This window comes from Muscardinus avellanarius (genome assembly GCF_963383645.1).
Source record: "Muscardinus avellanarius genome assembly, chromosome: 3".
NCBI classification, from domain to species: Eukaryota; Metazoa; Chordata; class Mammalia; order Rodentia; family Gliridae; genus Muscardinus; species Muscardinus avellanarius.
In genome coordinates this window covers 27,442,319-27,461,394 of record NC_137788.1, presented here as the reverse complement: position 1 = coordinate 27,461,394, position 19,076 = coordinate 27,442,319, and the positions used below count along the sequence as shown (strand labels likewise).

The 19,076-nt window shown below is 48.1% G+C and overlaps 1 protein-coding gene across 1 annotated transcript in view; it reads left to right on the top strand.

Moving 5' to 3' along the window:
• Nucleotides 1–19,076, top strand: part of CSMD2 (CUB and Sushi multiple domains 2) — a gene marked incomplete at both ends in the record, with an annotated part of 613,548 nt that overhangs the window by 384,360 nt on the left and 210,112 nt on the right. Inside the window, 6 exon segments of the mRNA XM_080690534.1 lie at nt 454–780; nt 3,980–4,174; nt 14,987–15,125; nt 16,265–16,452; nt 17,607–17,795; nt 17,994–18,110. Of these exon segments, the coding sequence (XP_080546660.1) occupies nt 454–780; nt 3,980–4,174; nt 14,987–15,125; nt 16,265–16,452; nt 17,607–17,795; nt 17,994–18,110 (1,155 nt within the window).

Genomic DNA, 19,076 nt, shown 5'->3' with positions numbered 1-19,076 from the left:
CACCCCCAGTACCACCACCAAAAAAAAAAAAAAAAAAAAACATTTAAAGGAGAGAGGTAGACGTGGACTATCTCCGTTGGGAGATTGCTACCACTATGAAAATCCTCTCCTACCACTGCAAACCAGGCTGAGGAGCATCCGGGACTGTGGTTCTAAGCAGGGTGAATGACGGTCTCCCCCAACACAAGGGACCGAGAGGATGCAGTCACTGCCTGGGGAGAACACATTGAAATAGGAAGGGGCCGAGAGAAAACCAACTCCGCCATGCCTGGCGCTCTGCCCGGCAAAGAGCCCCAGGGTGTCTCCAGCCAGAGCTCAGAGCCCAGCCAGTCCAGTCCCACGCTGGTGTTGCCCTTGCTATTGCCCTATAAAGTAGGAAAGTGCTCTGCCTGCCCTCTGTGGCCGGGCAGGACGTGGGGGCACGCACTCACCTGCACTGCGCTTCTCTTACAGTCTCCTGCTTCTTCAACTTCACCAGCCCCTCCGGGGTCGTCCTGTCCCCCAACTACCCAGAGGACTATGGCAACCACCTGCACTGCGTCTGGCTCATCCTGGCCAGGCCGGAGAGCCGCATCCACCTGGCCTTCAATGACATCGATGTGGAGCCTCAGTTCGACTTTCTCGTCATCAAAGATGGAGCCACCGCCGAAGCCCCAGTCCTGGGCACTTTCTCGGGAAACCAGCTGCCCTCCTCCATCACAAGCAGCGGTCACGTGGCCCGTCTTGAGTTCCAGACCGACCACTCCACAGGGAAGAGGGGCTTCAACATCACCTTTACCAGTGAGTGCTCCCTCTGCCGGTAATGGGCGGTGTTCCCAATGAGGAGCACCGGTGTGGGCAGGCCAGTTCCTGGGGCATCACTGGAAGCAGGACCCAGTGTGGAGCCCCCGGCATGATTAGGAAAATGTATAAAGCATTGCCTGCTGGGACAGGGGCCCTTTACTCTGGAGTTACCCTGTAGATGTCATAAATAATTTAAAAGGAGTCTGAAATCTTCTTTCTCCCCTCCCTCTCTCCCTCTCCAGCAAGGCCCATCTAGAACCAGGGAGGGCTCGAGGGAGAGAAAGGCACTGACATGCCCTTGTTAGCCCCTGATCCTCTCTCTCTGAACTCCAAATCCCTGAATACTACTGCCCATTGGCCTCTGCCCACGCTTCACTTTGCCCACATCCCGTTCCCACTGTGCAAGCTGGAACAAAGGTCTGGGGAGTACCGTTTCTGTTCAGCCACTGCCTCCCAGCTCCGCCCAGGGGCTGCTTGGGAGATGAGAAGCCCCAATCCAAGCTCTGTCCTCACCCACAAACACTTGCCCAGTGCTTTATGATAGAACCCACCTCCTCCTGACCCCCACTCCCCCACTCTGCATAGAGACCTTGCTCCCTCATCTCACTCTCCCTGGGAACCTATTGAGCTAATGACTTAAATGCCATGTGGGGGGCCACTTGGGACCCCAGATCACAAGGGAGCACCCAGGCCAAGGCTCAATTCCACTGTTCTGGGTGGGGTTCCCGTTCCCACTGTCTGGGCAGTTCCATCTTTCCTAGACATCCTAGTCCAGTGCTTGCAGCCCTAGGGTTTAGCTTCTGTTCTCATGCCTGCCTTGCCCATGAGACCAGGCGCTCTGGAAAGGAGCAGGCATATATTACTCATCTCTCCATCCCTTCTGCCCAACACAGTATGTGGTGAGGATCGGTGAATGCTTACTGAACGGGAAGACCCATGGATGGCTGCACGCTCTTTCTTACACCAAGGACACAGGGAGGAATGGGGGAGGAGGCAGCCCCAGGGATCTCGCTCATCCAGGATGGTGAGGGCTGAGACCTCATCAAGGGGGGATTTGGGGCAAGAGTGGATACTTGAAGTGTTCAAGAAAAACCAAACTTACTAAGCCCTCAATTTCCAGGAAAAGAGCAAACCCAGCATCCTTGGGAAGAGGAGGAGGTAGGCAGCCTGGAGAGCGAGCTTCACTCTGGGGCAGCAGGTCCCCCAAGTGTCAGCTCTTCATGACATTTCTTTCCAGGTGTCATCATCACTATCAAAACTAAATAAACCCAGTCCTTCCACATGGAACAAAACAGACAGTGACAAGAGTAGCTGCCATTTCCTGAGCACTTACTGTGTGTCAAACCCTACACCAAGCCCTCTATAGCATCACCGCAAAACTCCATAAACTAAGACCTTTCCCTTCTAATGCCCCAGGACACTGAGGTTTGAAAAGGTGCACAGGTATAAGTGGGCAACGCTTAGAGATTTCACTGCCAGTGTTGGAAACAGCTCTGTATCCCTGCAGTGTACATGCATGTGTGTGTGTGTGTGTGCGCGCGCGCGCGCGCATGCGCGCGCACACACAGGTATACAAGTATTTGCCTTATCAGGTTCTGAATAGAAAATACCTGAACCAGCTGAGCGTGGTGGCACATTCCTGTAATCCTAGTACTTGGGAGGTTGAGACAGGAAGATTGCAAGTTCAAGGTCAGCCTCAGCAACTTAGCAAGACCCTGTTTCACAATAAACATTTTTTAAAAAGGGCTGGGGGTATAGCTTGGAGGTAGAATGCCCCTGGGTTCCAACCCCTAGTACCTGCCTCAAAAAATAATAATAAAGAAAATGCTCAGAGCTCTGGCCCCATTACCTTCCCACCCCATATCTCTAAGCATCAGGGCAACCTCTCAGTCACAGTTCCTAGTGAAGAAGGGTCAGGAGACTGCATCTGGGCTGACCTAGATCATGTGGGGCTCCACCAAGGCCCTGCATGGAGTCATCCCCATCATCCTCACGTCAGAGGTCCTGCAGCTCATCTGCAGTGGGCAGGATCTCAGGGTTTTTTTTTCAGTACTGGGAATTGAACCCAGGGGTATTCTACACCTCCAGCTCTATTTTGTTTTTATATTCTTTACTTTGAAACAGGATTTCACTAAGTTGGGAGTAGTTGGGAGGGTGTCATCAAGTAACTGAGGCTGACTGCAAACCTGGGACCCTCCTGTCTCAGCCTCCCAAGTACTGGGATTACAAGCATGCACCACCATGTCCAGCTGAAGGTCACCATCTTTAAAATATTAGGGACACATGAGGGCTGGGCCTCAGAGACCTTTCTTGTGAGAACAGTGGCACTTCCGGTGGAGGAGGCTGGAGCTGTGCTCAGGGCAGATGGGGTGGGGAGGGGCAACTTTCCATGCTGGGGAGACGAGCGTCCTCAAGGGGGATGCCTGCCAGGTGCTGTGGCACCAAACACTTGCCTCTTCTCTGTTCTTATCAACTTGCATCTTATTTCTGTCTCAGAATGACCCTGCACGTGAATATGCCCCCCATATTATAGATCAGGAAACCGAGCCTCAGCTCAGGACCACATTAAATCTGCTGCGTCCTGTCCTCCCCCTCCCCCACTACGTTGTCAGTCAGCTGGGCAGAGTGAGACGCAGTCCTGACAAGAGACAAGAAAATGGTTTCGGACAGGGTTAATCCCAGGGCACCTGCTTTATGATGCTTAGTGTCCATTAGTGTCACAGGACTTAGAGCCAGCTCCCCTGCAGCACGGATGATCCCATCACAGTCGGCAGTTAGAGAAGCATGGAACGCATTTGACGTTGAGGAGACGGATCTGCTCCTTCTCCACACTGAGCCTCAGTTTCCTCATTTGTAAACAAGGGTACTCATCTGCTTGATAGAATCATGATTCGGTGTAAATGAGCTAACAGAAGAAACATCCAGCACGCTGCCTGAGAGTGTCCATGAGAGTGAAGTTGAGCGAGTACTCAGGAAAGCAGAAGTTGAAGTTAACACGCCCCTGCTTCATGCCCAGCGGGCACAGCGGTCCTGACCCTGGCTCCCAGTTCTAGGGTGTGTAGCTCTCTGTCCAACATGGCAGGTTCTTGTGGAAGTGGTGAGGGTCTGGGGTTGACTGTCATGAAGCTCATTTGCTTTGGGGCTCCATCTACAGAGCAGCTCTGTCTAATTGTGCCCGTGACCTCCATCCACACAGCCTTTCGACACAATGAGTGCCCAGATCCTGGTGTTCCAGTAAACGGCAAGCGGTTTGGTGACAGCCTCCAGCTGGGCAGCTCCATCTCCTTCCTCTGTGATGAAGGCTTCCTTGGGACGCAGGGGTCAGAGACCATCACCTGCATTTTGAAGGAGGGCAGCGTGGTCTGGAACAGCGCCGTGCTCCGCTGTGAAGGTGCGTGCCTATGGAGCAGTGGCTATCCGCCACAAAGGCTGAGGAGGAGGATGGAATGGTCTGAACCACCATCGTCCACTTTTGCATCCATCTATCCATCCATCCATTCATCCATCCATCCGTCCTCCTCCTACAGGACCCAGGGCTACCCCTTGCTCTCCTGCTGGGGTAGCAAGGGCTTTATAGTAACACTCTGCATAAGAATTTGAATTGTGACCAGCAATTAAACTGGGGAAATACTGGGTCTGAACTGTCAGGCATCAAAATTCCCTCGTCTTTCAGCTGGAAATTCTTGGTATCACAGCCATTAGGAACCCTGCTTCCGGCTCCTGCCCAGGGGAGCTCCGTTGGCCAGGCAGCGTTGGCAGTGCTGCGTCTCAGCCTTTCAGCCTGCCTGCCTCCCTCACCAAGGGCTCATTTTCCCGGGGCCCCTGGCTCACTCCCTGTTCCGGCCTTTGTGCCCTTGTTAAATGCCGCCTTGATATCCTTGTGGCCACTCTCCAGGCGACGCAGGGCAGACCAGCCAGAAGAAACACTGCTTGCCACAAGCACTGGACTTTGTTATGGCTTCTCTTCAACCCTGCCCCACCTCGCAGGGCAGGTTTTGAGTCGATTTCAGAGAGTGGCCATCTGCTCCACCAAACTGCAGGCATTTAAAACACAGATGAAACCCCCTAAGGGCATGTCAGATTTGTGTATCACGCATGGTGTCTGGCACAGAATCAGTGCCCAGTAAATATTTGGGAACAGTGGATGAGTAGTGCCTATCCCAAAGGTCTCTCAAGGGCAGAAAAGGGTCCCAGGAGACGGGGCTGTGGCTCTCTTCTTTGAGGAGCAGAAAACTCCTTCATCTCATCTCCTGTGCCCTAAGAGACTTCTTTCCCAATATCCAGGTGGCCTGGGCACAAGCAGGAGGACCAGGTAGAAAAGGGGGGGAAAGCCTTAGAGAGAGCAGTGCTCCCGAGCTGACGGTTGGGTGTGTGGGAGAGGGGAGACCCACAGTTCATAGCTGTATGTGGCAGGGGTCCAAGTGGGCTTTGGGGTCATCGGGGCCTGGGTTGGAATCTGACAAATATTTTTTCTTCTGAGCATCTGATTTTTCAGCTGGGGGAAAAAAACCTGGAAGGGATCATAATAAGCCATGTGTGTAAAGGGCCTTTGTGGGCATCGAGTGAAGTCGTCATGAATTATAACTGCTCCAACTGGTGCATGTGAGGTTAGGGCGTCTTCATGGGCCTGTGTGGCGGTTTCTGGTATAGAATTTAACACCTGGTAGATGCTCAATTAATACTGTCTTATTTTGCTATACTTTTACTGGTGCATTGTAATTACACGTCATAATAAGATTCAGAGTGATACCAACATACATGGCAGGGCACTTGGTGTATTCTGCCCCAGCTCCCACCTGCCCCCTCCCCATCGTCCTCCTTCCCTGCACATGGCAATGGATTGGAAGTCCTTCATATATGGACATTATTTGAACTGTTATTTGACATGGCATTATTTGAACTGTTCCTTTCCTCGGTCCCCCTCCTCTTCCCTTCCTCACATTCCTCCCCCAATCCTCTTCCACCATTCTACTGGTCTCTCTCTTTGTTTACCTGAAGTTCTCTTTCTTTCCTAATTTCTTTTTAGCTTCCACATATGAGAGAAAATATATGATCGTTGACTGTCAGAGACTGGCTGATCTCCCCGTGGGTGAGATTGTAACGTAGTACAACCACTACAGAGATCAGCACGGAGGTTCCTCAAAACAGTAGGAATAGAACCACTCTATGACCCAGCTATAGCACTCCTGTCTATCTTTCCAAAAGAATTAAAGTCAGAACACTATAGTAGTATGTGCATAGCAGTGTTTATTGCAGCACAATTCACAAGAGCCAAATTATGGCACCAACCTAGGTATCTATCAGCAGATGAGTGGATAAAGAACGTGTGGGGTAGACACACCAGGGCGCTTCACCCAGCCTTAAAGAAGAACAAACTTAGGTCATTGGGAGGAAAATGAGTGAAACTGAAGAATATTAGGCTCAATTAATATTGATTGATGAATCACTGAATGAATGAATGAATCAAGGCCAAACTCTTACCCACGTGAGAGCCTGGCTAACGAGAGACACGTGAGGGAAAGGCTTCCTGAGGCCTTGCAACTCAACCACCTTGCAACTTAACCACCTTGCAACTTAACAGCCCCGTCCCCCGACGAGCACCTTGCCCTCTCTGTGCCTTCGTTGCCCATCTGTCAAGCCCAGGTTACTCATGGAACCTGGCAGGGTCACTGTGAGCCTGCACAGCTCCTGAGCCCGCCTGACAGAGAAGAAGCACCCAATAAGCATTGGCTGTTAGCAAGATTTCAACTTGATCAGTATTAGCTCCACTTTATGAAAAATGCCGAGTGTCTGGGGATAAGAGGCACCCGAAAGAAGGAGCAGCCCGACCTGGCAGAGGAGAGGGCCTGCTCAGTTTTCTCAGAGTGACGGGCCTTTATTACAGCCTGGTTTAGGGGACATGGAAAGCAGGACCTCAGAGAGGCACCGTGAGCGCCAGACTCCACCAGCTAGGAAGCCGTCCTGACGGCCCCTTCCCGCCCTGGGAAGACCCGGCTTTGTGATCAGCAGCTTCATCTTTTTCATTTTTTTTCCAGTTTTGTTTTTGATTAAGTATCCCCACCTTGTGGACAATTAAATGCAGAAGCTAATGGTCTTTTAGAAAATCTTTTAATATATGCTAAGAGCCACTTAGCTTTAGAGAGGCTGTAATAGGACATGGGAGAAAATGGCTCCTCCTAAATTTAGAAAGCAAGGAGGATCCTGGGGGATGGAAAACAGGGTGGGCAAACTTCTTCTTAAAGGGCCAGAGAGGAAGACTTTCTGACCTTGTGGTCCTGGAGGTCTCTGCTCCACTCTGCCGTTATCCTGGGGAAACAGCCTTGGACTGCACAGAAATGACTGGGCTGGGTCTGGCCTGGCAGAAATAGATGACCCTGGATCTCGAGTACAGAGGACACAGGGGCAGGAGTGGGGGGAATCCATATGTTTAAAATCAGAAATTTTCTTAGGAGATTTTCCAAGTAGCAAAGGTAGTTGCTTACCTAGGAGCGCCTCGTTGTCCCCTGGGTGCGTCTCTTCCTTTTTTTTTTTTTTTTTAAGAGAGAACCAATAACCAAACCCCACGATCGACAGGGTTCTATCAAGTGTCCCTCATCTCGCTGTGCGCCCACACTCAGAAGTAGAGGTAGTTCTGGTTCCTGCCGGGGCCTGGGAAGCTAAGTCACTGCTCAGGGTCCTCCCAGCTCATGAGCGATCGAGGCTCTTGACTGCCTGTCACCGCGTTCTTCCTGAATTTTATCACTAGAGAGAATAAAATATCAAACATGCTTATGAATGACTTAAAAGTGTCCACAAATGCAGTGAAAAGCAGGTTTTCTACTCTCCACATCCCAGTAGAAAAGGAAAACAAAAGGAACAATGCCTACCACAAAAGACAAAGAAGACAGGACACCACCTGGAAGCCTCAGGAGTTGACAGGGTAAAACAAAACGACAGCAGTGAGACACACGAGTTGGTTATGACAGCAAAGGTAATTAAACTCCCTATTAGAACACAAAGGCTCAACCTGAGTGGAGGAAAGCATCCTGCTCACAAGAGTACACGGAAAAAAAGAGAAGTGATCTACACTGAGCGTATTTTCACTTTAAAAGGAAAACTCAGGGTCCTCAAGGTTCCCAGCAACGCCTATGGGTGCGGTAACATTTCAATGAAAATACTCATTTCCCAGTCCCATGCCCCAAAGAAAAATGGCTTACAAGTTTGGTATAAACACATCCATGCATTTTTTTTCCCTGGATGTATACCAAATGCCTAACTCTTATAATTGGAGGGATAAAGTCTTATAATAAAGAAAAGTCAATTCTGTTCACTCCCCAAGGAATCTAAGTGGCGGCTGTAGCTCATGTTAGCATCCGAGGAAGAACTGTAAGCGTGTGGTGCTGCCATCATCTCACTCACTCTCGTCACTCTCCTGAGAAATCTAAAAGTCAGTGATGTGCGTTGACTTGCCCCAGATCACCCAGCTCGCAGGAACTGAGCACTTATGGTGTGCCGCGCACCAGGCCAAGAGCTTGACCACATCGTCCTGCTGGTTCTTGTCATCCTCACCTCTCAGCGGAGGACACGGAAGCACGCAGTGGTTGCATAACTTACTCAAGATGCACAGCTCTGTGAATGGGAGTCAGAGCTCAAATCTAGTGATTCTAGAAAACCATCACTTTTAACTACTAGGTGAGTCCTACCACAAAATGGTAGAGGGCTGGTGGTAAAGAGCTGATGGGCTGGAGGGTCAGGAGGCCACTCCTCCAGCTGTAGGATTGAGGGTGCCAGTCACTGTGGTCTCCACTTAGCCAACACGCCCCCCGGAGGCAGCCTCCAGCCCATGGCAGAAGCGGTCGTCAGAGTGGGCACTCCCACAACCAGCCAGGGTAGAGAGAAAGGAGGCGGGCAACCTGGGGCCGAGTCTTGGCATCACTTGACTGCCACCATCCCCAGTTCCTCTTTGCCTTGAACAACTTCAGCTCAGGAGAAGGTGGCCCGTCCCTCCAGGGGACGCCAGTCCCTCACAAGAAGCCCATGTGCCAATCGGCCAAGGCTGGCAGGATAGAATATCACAGACTGGGAGGAGAGGCCTCAAAGGGGCATGTGCTTTTTCACAGCTGTGGAAGCTAAAAGTTGGAGATATGGGTGCTGCAAGAATCTTTATCTTTCGACCAGAATTTCACCCCTTCAAAAAGATTTATTGGGCATCTACTATGTGCCAGGCACTGGATTAGGCACAGTGTGTGTGTGTGTGTGTGTGTGTGTGTGTGTGTGTGTGTGTTCCCTCTCTCCCTTCTCTCCCTCCCTCCCTCCTTCCCTTCTTCCCTCCTTCCCTCTCTCTATACAGGGGATTGAACCCAGGAGCATTCTACCTCCAAGCTATGCTCCAGCCCTATTTTATTTTTTATTTTGAAGCAGGGTTTCAGTAAGTTGCCAAGGCTGGCCTTGAACCTGCAGTCCTCCTCTCTCAGCTTCCCAAGTACTAGAATTACAGACGTGCACCATCACACCGCAGGCTCTCCTTTTTATTGCTGAGCTGTTCTTCTTCCACACAGGACATCCCTTCCTTTTCTCCCTTTTCTGCGTGTGCATACACACATGTATGCTTTCCCTTTTATGCTCTACCATTTTTAGAATGGAAAACTTCAAACTTGTACCGAAAAAAAGGAGGAGAGTTTTGGGAGGCCAAGACAGGAGGATCACAGTTCGCGGACAGCCTCAGCTACTACTTAGTGAAGCCCTTTGCAACTCAGTGAGACCCTGTTTCAAAATAAAGAATAGAAAATAAGGCTGAGGGTGTTGTTCAAAGCTAGAATGCCCCTGGGTTCCATCTCCAGTACCTAAAAAAAAAAAAAAAAAAAAGAGAGACAATGCAATGAATCCCCAGGCCTCCCTCACTCAGCTTCAACTTCAACTCTAAGCCCAGGGATGACTTTGTTTACACCACCTGCTGTTCCCCACCTCCCTGCTCACACTGGAATAAACTTCAGGCAGTATTGCATCCATAATATCTTAGTACGTATTTTGAATAGAAAAACTCTTATAACACATAACCATAGTCCTATTACTTAAGAATAACAATTGGCTGTCCATGATTGGATAATAGTCTTTTGAAAACTGGATCTTAGTGTCATGTGTTATAGTGGACTGAGATGTTTCAAGTCATTTTTAATCTATAGACATCCACTCTTGCCCCTTACATGTGTTTTTTCTCTTTTTTCTTTCTTTATTTTTTGTGTAAAGAAGTTGGGTCATTCATTCCAAAGAGTATTACGTTCACGAAAGGTTAATATGATCCCTTCTTTCTTAAAGAAACATCCTTTAATTGGAGTAAGATCTAGAAAAGTCACCAGACATCGTCGTCGTCATCTTCTTCTTCTTCTTCTTCTTCTTCTTCTTCTTCTTCTTCTTCTTCTTCTTCTTCTTCTTCTTCTTCTTCTTCTTCATTTTTTTTTTTTGGCCAGAACATTTTATAGTCTCCATCACAGCCATATAATGTCTGGTTGACTCTCCTTGGAGGACATAACACCTTTCTGGATGATCATAACCAAGGGACTACAAAGTAGTGACATTTTATAGCTTCATCTATTATAAGCTGGGATAGTTAAAGAAGACATGTCCTCATCAACGATTAGGTTACTCTAAGGTACAGTCATAAAAGAAAAACAGGAGAGATATACTTAATTATTCACCTTGTCAATTTTCATATTAATGAGTTAATTCCCCAACATGTTTTCCAAGTTGGGCCTTTTAAAGTATCATCACAGTCCAATGGATTTAAACGTATTTTATGTTTTAAATCCATTGCAGTTATTATTTTGATATGCAAATTTCCCCATCAACTACTGAGAGACTTTTGAACATGGCCCAAACTTATCTTGTACGTGTTTCTACCCCTGAAAATCAGTTGTTTCTCCAAATAGTGCTGCTGGTTTGTAGTGGAAACTGATGTTTAGAATCTGGACGCTTGAAGTACTTAGTAATATTAAGATGGTCAATGAACACTGCTGGGAAATACTTTTTAGAAGGGAATGCAGTGTAGATTCACTTCATTTCAAATGTAAAACCAATTTTTCTTTTTACCTTAACTTCTTTAATATCATATCTGCTTCCCCTTTGACTCTGACTAAAAGTTTGGGGTTTGAACAATACCATAGGAAGATTTCATGTCCTAAGACATACCCAAAGAGTCTCAGAACAGTGATACCAGTGCTACCGACAACATGATTACTGAAAATAGTCCTCTTCCCTCTCCCCCTCCTCCTATCCCTCTTCCTCTTCCTCCCCTTCCTCCTTTCCCATTGTTTTTAGCCCTTTGGTCCTTATATCTTGCAAGAGAGGAGCTCTTAAATTACCGTGTTTCAAAATCTCTCTAACTAGTTTCTTCATATGTGATTATGCTACCAATGGGTACACTATTGTGTATTGTGTTCATTATGAGTTTTTAAAAATTGCATATCAATTTTAATCTTTCTAATTAGATTAAATATTTACATGGTTCCAAAGTTAAAGCTATAAAAGAAGTTGTATTCTGAAAAAGTATCGCTTCTAACCCTGTCTTTCTACCCTGTTCCCTTCCTCTTTCTAGGGATAATCCTTAGTTTTTGGTTTGCCTTTTCCTTATTACTGTGAATGAATATTAACATTTGAATATTAATTTTACTATTTTTTTGATAAATAAAGTAATATTTTCCTATTATTCTCTACCTTGCTTTTATTCTTAATATTTTCTGGGGCCACTCTTTGGCATTATATAGTATGGTTCTCGTTTTTGTTTTATAGCTACATAAATAGTCCATTTAGTTGATTACCTAGGTTTTTTTGGTCAGGTTCCTATTGCTGAACACTTGGGCTGTTTCCATTCTTTTGCTATTACAAATAGCACTGCCTCGTATGGCCTTGTACAAAAATGTATGCTTTTTTCACATTTATGCCAGTAGATCTTTGGGATAGAGTTCCAGAAATAGAATTGCTGTGTCAGAGAGTAAATGCATATGAATTTTGCTTTCTATTACCAAATTCCTCTCCACAGGAGTTGTGGCATTTTGCATTTCTTCCAGGAAGGTACCAGAATTCCTGTTTTCTTGCATCCTCATGTGTCATTAAACTTTGGGTTTTGCCTACCTGATGGATGAGAAATAATATATCCTCATAGTTTTTAAAGATATGCTTCTGTTGGTACATGGGAGTTTCATTTCACAATGTAGTTCAGAGTGTTAGGGACATACAGGCACACCGCGCTTGGTGACCTTCCCCCAGCTCTCTCCCCACTCCTCTCCTTCCCCATACAGGATACTGAGGTTGGCATTGATAATTTCACATATGTGCATAATATCATTATAGTTTTAGGATTTTTTTATTAAAAGTGAAGTTGAGAATCTTTTCAAATATTAAAAAAAAATCATATTCAAGAATCCTCCCCTTCAGACCCCGGCCAGATAAACTACACTCTGGAACAGGAAGACAAACAATAGGACATGAAGGACTAAATGAATAGAGAGAGCACTTGGCTGTCATACGATGCAAGAAGAGACTAAGTAATGAAACCACGGCATAGAGGAAGAAAACTGATTTTGTCCATCAGAGGAGATCTCTGAAGACCTTGGATAGGGTTTTGTTGGTGTGTGCACGGTGAATGGAGGAAATTGGGGCGGGCGGTAGTGGCCGTGTGGTCCGCAGCTTTCTGGAGGTCAAATGAGGAAGACACAGCAACCAGAGAGGCCAGGCCTGTGCTGACGTAGAGCCAAGAAAGAGTCCCTACTCTTTACAGAGAGTCAGTACCTGCCTGAGAACCCTGGGGCAAAGCAACAGACACGCCCCTACCCTAGCTCCAAGGTATAACACAGCCATTGAAAGAGGAGAGGAAGACATTAGTTCAATGAGATGATGGATGGGCTTTGAAAACTGGAGTTACCCCCAGAATGACAATACACATATGTAATTTATCCTCTCAGTGTTGGAATAGGGGCTAGGTAACTACTGAGTTTCTCTAAGCCTCCATTCACAAAAAAAAAAAAAATGGGACAATAGCCGTCTTCTCTGTGATGAAGACCATAATAGAAGTGATTCTTGGCATTGCATCTGTCACAAGGATGATCCACAGTGAGTGAGCTCTCGGGACACTGAGTTCATTACTGTCCTCCGTGACTGTGGTATGTTGTGTATTGCAGGGAGGTGGAGACAGAGGTCTTGAGGTTTCATGTCAGCTCTAACTTCATTAGCTCAGGATATCCTTGATGTACGTCTTAACTAGTTGGCCTTAGTTGTCTTCTCTGTAAGTGGAATAATGACTTCATAAATGTGTGCATTTGGAGGAAATAATCCATGCATAGCCCAAAGGAGTAGGTCATCTGCGTGAGGTCACTACTCATACCAGCATCATCATTATCATTGCTGTCATCTTTGTTAAACTTCCTAACAGTTGTGTATATGTGTGTTTCTATCACCCTATACCCCAAAATGATGTTTGGCTACTGCTTTAGATAGTTTCAGAAGGTTACAGAATTGAGACAAGAATGGGGTACATTTGGCTACATGCCTTGCAACTGAGTTCCTAAAGAAATCTGCGTGTTTTCAGGCAGCAATCGCGCTGCCGTGATGTAAACACTGAGACACCGTACCTGGAGACAAAGGGGTTTTATTTGCTTACAGCTCTGGAGAGGTTCCGAGGTTCTAGTCCATTTTCTGGGATGGCTTCTACCACAGCTGCACTTCCACAGGACATCTGGTGGGGTTGGGGGGGATATATATAGTCCCCGAGGCCGCACCTCAGGGGCCCACCTCTAGCCATGCCCTGCCTTCAGAGCTCAAGGCCCAGGGGACATTTTAAATCCAAAGTATGATCATAGCTACAAAATTTGCAAAGAGAGCAGCACTCGGCACTCTGCGGCTTTTTATCCCCTTCTCAGCCCTGCTCAGGAATATTTTGGCCTCTGCTGGCTCCTTCATAACAGGGTCCAAAGAAAGGAGAGGCTCCTTTAAAACCAGGAGGCTGCTTATCCTACAACCCCTGGCTCCATGCTGTCTGGGAGTTGAGTTTGTGCACAGTGCTAGTTACTTACCTCCACACACCACAGCTATCTTGGGAGATAACCGGAGTGCCCACCTCACAGGTGTTTCTTATGTGCGGTGTGAGCATGGTTATGTGTGCATCTAAATGCCTGGTGTAGAGCGAGTCTTCTCCCAAGGCTGTGAGGCTGTCAGTGGTGCAGCCCTCGTGGTGGGTAGGATCTTCATCCTCATCATTAGTAGGGCAGCTAGACAATGAACAAACAACTCCCAAATCTGGATGGCTTAAAAGCAGGATCACGGACATCTTGAGCCATGCACTCAATACAGGTCGTTGGGGATCCGTTCCTCAGAGTCATTTAAGGGCCAGGATGGGATGGGACTTTCATCTTGACACCTGCTTCCACATCAAGAAAGAGGAAGCTCTGCAAACCATGCTCCTCCTGTTTCCATAGGTGCTTCTGCTCTCATTTTATTGGTCAGAACAGTTACGTGGCCTTACATAACTCCAGAAGGGGTGGAATGTGAAGTCCATGAGGCGCTCTCTAGAAGGAGTGTGGGAATAGCTCTGATGACCACCCTGGGGCCAGGCAGGGGAGACCACGGGAATGCCATGGCAGGTTGGGCAAGACCAGACAGCCAGGAGGTGCGCCAGGGCCAGTCGGGGTCTGTGGAGTGTCATGGGCTACATCCATCCTTTCATTTATTTATTTATCCACCCAACCAGTGGTCACAGGGCATGGCTGTGCCAAGCACTATGCTGAATGCTGGGATGCCTAGTCATGAGAGAGAAGCAGCTCCGGGCTTCCAGGTACCACCCGCTCTCCAGACAGAGTGGGTTCTGACACATAATTCCCAGTGAGGCGGGCTGGGCTGGTGTCTCCCTGTCAGGCCTCACAGCTGAATGAGAGACAAAGAAAAAGCTAGCATGACCCAGATGTAAGCTGCGCTTAGCCTTTCTAGAACAACACAAAGACTTTGTTTAAAAGATCCTTTTCATTTCTCCCTTCTGGCCTTTAATAAACCTCCAAATGATGTAACTGGACACATTTGTAAAAGTCCCCGTAGACCAGACTCACAGTTTATAGTTTATGTGATTTTCCATAAAAGCAAAATCAATTCTCATTGGCTGGCACACTTTATGGAGAAGTGTTTTGCTTGTTTGGTCATTTGTCCCCCAAGAAAGCTGATTGTCTCCCTGTCCCCCCCCCAGCTCCCTGCGGTGGACATCTGACTGCGCCCAGCGGCACCATCCTCTCTCCAGGCTGGCCCGGCTTCTACAAGGATGCCCTGAGCTGTGCCTGGATCATCGAAGCCCAGCCAGGCTACCCCATCAAAATCACCTTTGACAGGTGCATGTAACCACACCTCAGGGGGAGGGGTGATTCTTACACTGGGGGAGGGGATATGGAGTGAGTGGAGGGATAGCACTATAACTGGCACTGTTGGAGAACATGGGAGATGATTGCCCTGGGTGGGGCAGATTCACTGGCCCCATTCTTGGGCTTGGTTCATTCTATTGGGGGACTGGCTGGAGAGGAGAGAAGAGGCTGGGATATCCCTTGGGATGTCAGAGCTCGTCCCTCCTTCCCAAGGAGGAAGACTGATAGAAGCCAAGAGATGCTGAAGCCAGGAAGAGCATCTAAGTGCTGATAGCCCCAAATTTCCAGTATGGGAAGGCAGCTCCCTGACTTCTGTCCCAACTCCTCCTCATATAATCCACTGCTACTCCAACCTTACTCCTGCTCCTGAGCAGGAAAGGAGTGCCCCAGATATGAACCCAAGAGTCTTCTGGACAACGCTTCCGTGGTTTGGAATAGCAGTCTGCAAACTTATCTGTGAAGGGCCAGATAGAAAGTATTCTAAAGGTTTTGGAGACTCCTTGCCCACTTTGCAAGCCTCTGTTGTATGTTCTCTATTTCTTTTTTGTTTACAAATGTATGAACCATTCTTAGCTCCCCAGCCATAGACCAGGTTTGGCCCTGGGGCTTTAGTTTATTGACCTCTGGCCTAGAACATTGCTGGGCATTGTGCCTTTAGGTCTTAAGAAAGGAGATTGACAGAGCTGTGTCCAACCAAGGAGGAAGAGGAGTTAAACATAGTAAAGAAGGTCCCTCCACATCACTAAGAATGCATGCAAATGATGTTAAAAAAAAAAAAAAACTCCAGCAAGCAGGGCATCGTGGCACATGCTTATAATCCCAGAACTTGGGAGGCTGAGACAGGAGGATCACAGGGTTTTGGCCAGCCTCAGCTACTTAGTGAGGCCCTCTGCAACTCAGTGAGACCCTGTTTCAAAATAAAGAATAAAAAATAGGGCTGGAGGTATAGCTCAGAGGTAGAATGTCCCTGGTTCAATCCCAAAAAAACAGAACCCCCCCACAACCTGCCAAAATCTGGCTGTCCCAACGCCTTGGGTTGGGCTTTTGTCATTTATAAATTAACTAAGCTTTGAGATTCTTAAGAAGCCATCATGTGTGTCACTGGGCAGATTTAAAACGGAGGTCAATTATGACACCCTGGAAGTGCGAGACGGACGGACATACTCGGCACCCTTGATTGGGGTTTACCATGGGACCCAGGTCCCCCAGTTCCTCATCAGCACCAGCAACTACCTCTACCTCCTCTTTTCCACTGACAAGAGTCACTCAGACATTGGCTTCCAGCTTCGCTATGAGAGTGAGTCTCAAGGGGCAGGTGTGGGGAGGGGGTGGCAAGGTGGCTGGTGGGTGGATGGAGCAGGGCTGTGCTCCACACAGGCCCCCCATGGGCTAGAGTCACCCATGGTGTTGTCAGTGAGACTGAGCCCTTGCCTCAGAGGTCACAGGAGCTGAGCAGTGCTCATGGCCTCCTCCCTGGGTACTGTATGTACACCCTATGGCCCCTGTGTGTGCAGTGCAGGTGGCAAGTGGGTGCCCCCGTGTTGGGCACTCTAAGGGTGCAGTATTTCACTGGCCATGAAACTGAAGTGAGATGGCGTCTCCTGCTCATTCTCACCCTCTCTCACCATCTTCTGTGTTCATCTCCTTGACTTAAAGGACCAGTGCCTCTTCGGTTCTTTGCAGACTGAAATAGAACAATAGTGTTGAAGCCGGGGGTGGTGGCATATGCTGTAATCCCAGTACTTGGGAGGCTAAGACAGGAGGATCGCAGGTTTTCAACCAGCCTCAGCTACTTAGTGAGGCTCTCCACAACTCAATGAGACCCTGGTTCAAAATAAAGAATGGGGCCGGGGATGTAGCTCAGAGGTAGAATGCCCCTGGGGCTGAGGCTGTCCGCGAACCACGATCCTCCTGTCTCAGCCTTCCAAATGCTGGGATTAAAAGCATGCGCCACCACTCCCGGCATGTTGATATTTTTAAAGAAGGCTGGGCGTGTAGACCAGTGGTAGAGCATTTGCTTAGTATGTACAAGATACTAACTTTAATCTCCAGCACCACAAAAATAAATAGATAAGCAAACAAATAAAATAGCCAGGTGCAGTGGCACCTTCTAATCCCAGGACTTCAGAGACTGAGACAGTAGGATCTCATGTTTGAGGCCTGCATGAGTGTGAGGTGGTAGAACACACACCCACAACCCCCCTGCCCCAGCTGAGCTCAATCAGTGGTGCCACAAAAGAAAACAAAATATATTTAAGTGAAATAAAGAAAAAGAAAAGGAAGTTTCAAACACCCTCTTTGCAAATACCAGGGGCCACATTTCAGGAGTCGGTAACTGGCAGCTTCAGCCCTGTGTACATCCAGCTCTCTCCTCCCTCTCTGCGAGTCGGCTGGGGCCCCCTCCTTGGGGCCCCTGCGCTGTCTGTCGCAGCTGTGGCCTCTCTCTTCCAGCCATAACACTGCAGTCAGACCACTGCCTGGATCCGGGGATCCCCGTCAATGGGCAGCGCCACGGGAATGACTTCTACGTGGGTGCCCTGGTGACATTCAGCTGTGACTCGGGCTACACCTTAAGCGACGGGGAGCCCCTGGAGTGCGAGCCCAACTTCCAGTGGAGCCGCGCCCTGCCCAGCTGCGAAGGTGAAGCGTGCCAGAAGGGGCGCTAAAGAGATTTCTTTCCTCCCCTGGAAACCCTCCGGAGGCCTGAAGGGCCACTGACCCCTCACCCCATCAGGGAAGGTTGGGGTTTTGAGAGGAGGTGGGACGCGAGGCTCCAAGAGGATAGTGGGGGGCGCTCGTGCGCCAGTCTGGTCTCTCATGCCCTCTTCACTCCTGCAGCTCTCTGTGGCGGCTTCATTCAAGGCTCCAGCGGGACCATCTTGTCACCGGGGTTCCCTGACTTCTACCCCAACAACTTGAACTGCACCTGGGTTATCGAGACGTCGCATGGCAAGGGTGAGTGCGGAGGCCCACGGCAGACCCCGGGAAGCAACCCTCAGTTCCCAGGTCACAGCAGCCTCAGTGGGGATTTGCCTAGAGAGTGTGAGCTTCTTCTCAGGGTTTCTCGCCAGCAAGAAAATTTCCAGAACCTTCTTATATCTTCGAATCACAGAGCTCATTAAATATTGCTAAAAACTGAAAGTCTTCAAGCTCAAAGAGATTGTTTTGTAACCAGTCATTGAATCCCCCTTGGTACAGGAGTCTTCCCTAAGCTCCTCCCACAAGATGCTGGCACAACCTTTACCCAGACACCTCATTGGTGTTTAGGTGAATTGATAACTGGCAACTCATTACACAAATGATCACCCCTCATGTGTGTGTGTGTGTGTGTGTGTGTGTGTGTGTGTGTCGATGGGGATTGAAGTCGGGCATTCTACCTCTGAGCTACACGCTGGCCCTTGTTTTTAGTTTTTTATCTTAAAACATGATCTTGCCATATTGCTGAAGGTCTCACAAGGTTTCGGAGGCTGGCCTCGAACCCACAACCCTCCTGTCTCAACTTTCCAAGTACTAGGATTACAGGCGTGTATCACCACACCCAGTGTAACTGACTTTTTTTTTATTGGTGCACTGTATTCATACATCATGGTGGGATACAAACTTTTGTAGACATACATGCACACATCGCCCAGTCAGCCCCCACCTGATCCCCACCCCATTCTCTCCCCATCCCTCCCTCCCATGCTTGGCTTAGTGGTTGACATCTAGTATTATAGCAATTTATCAAAAATTAACAATGATAATCTCACAGAACAGTTTCATTTGTCTGATACCAAGCTTTTGATGACTTAAAGATAACATTTCAATATTTCTTTTTACTTTCTTTCTTACCAGAGAATTTTTTTTCTATTTTTTTAGGTGAAACTATCATATATTTATATATTTATTTTTCAGAAAAAAAAATCTATCCTAATATGGAAT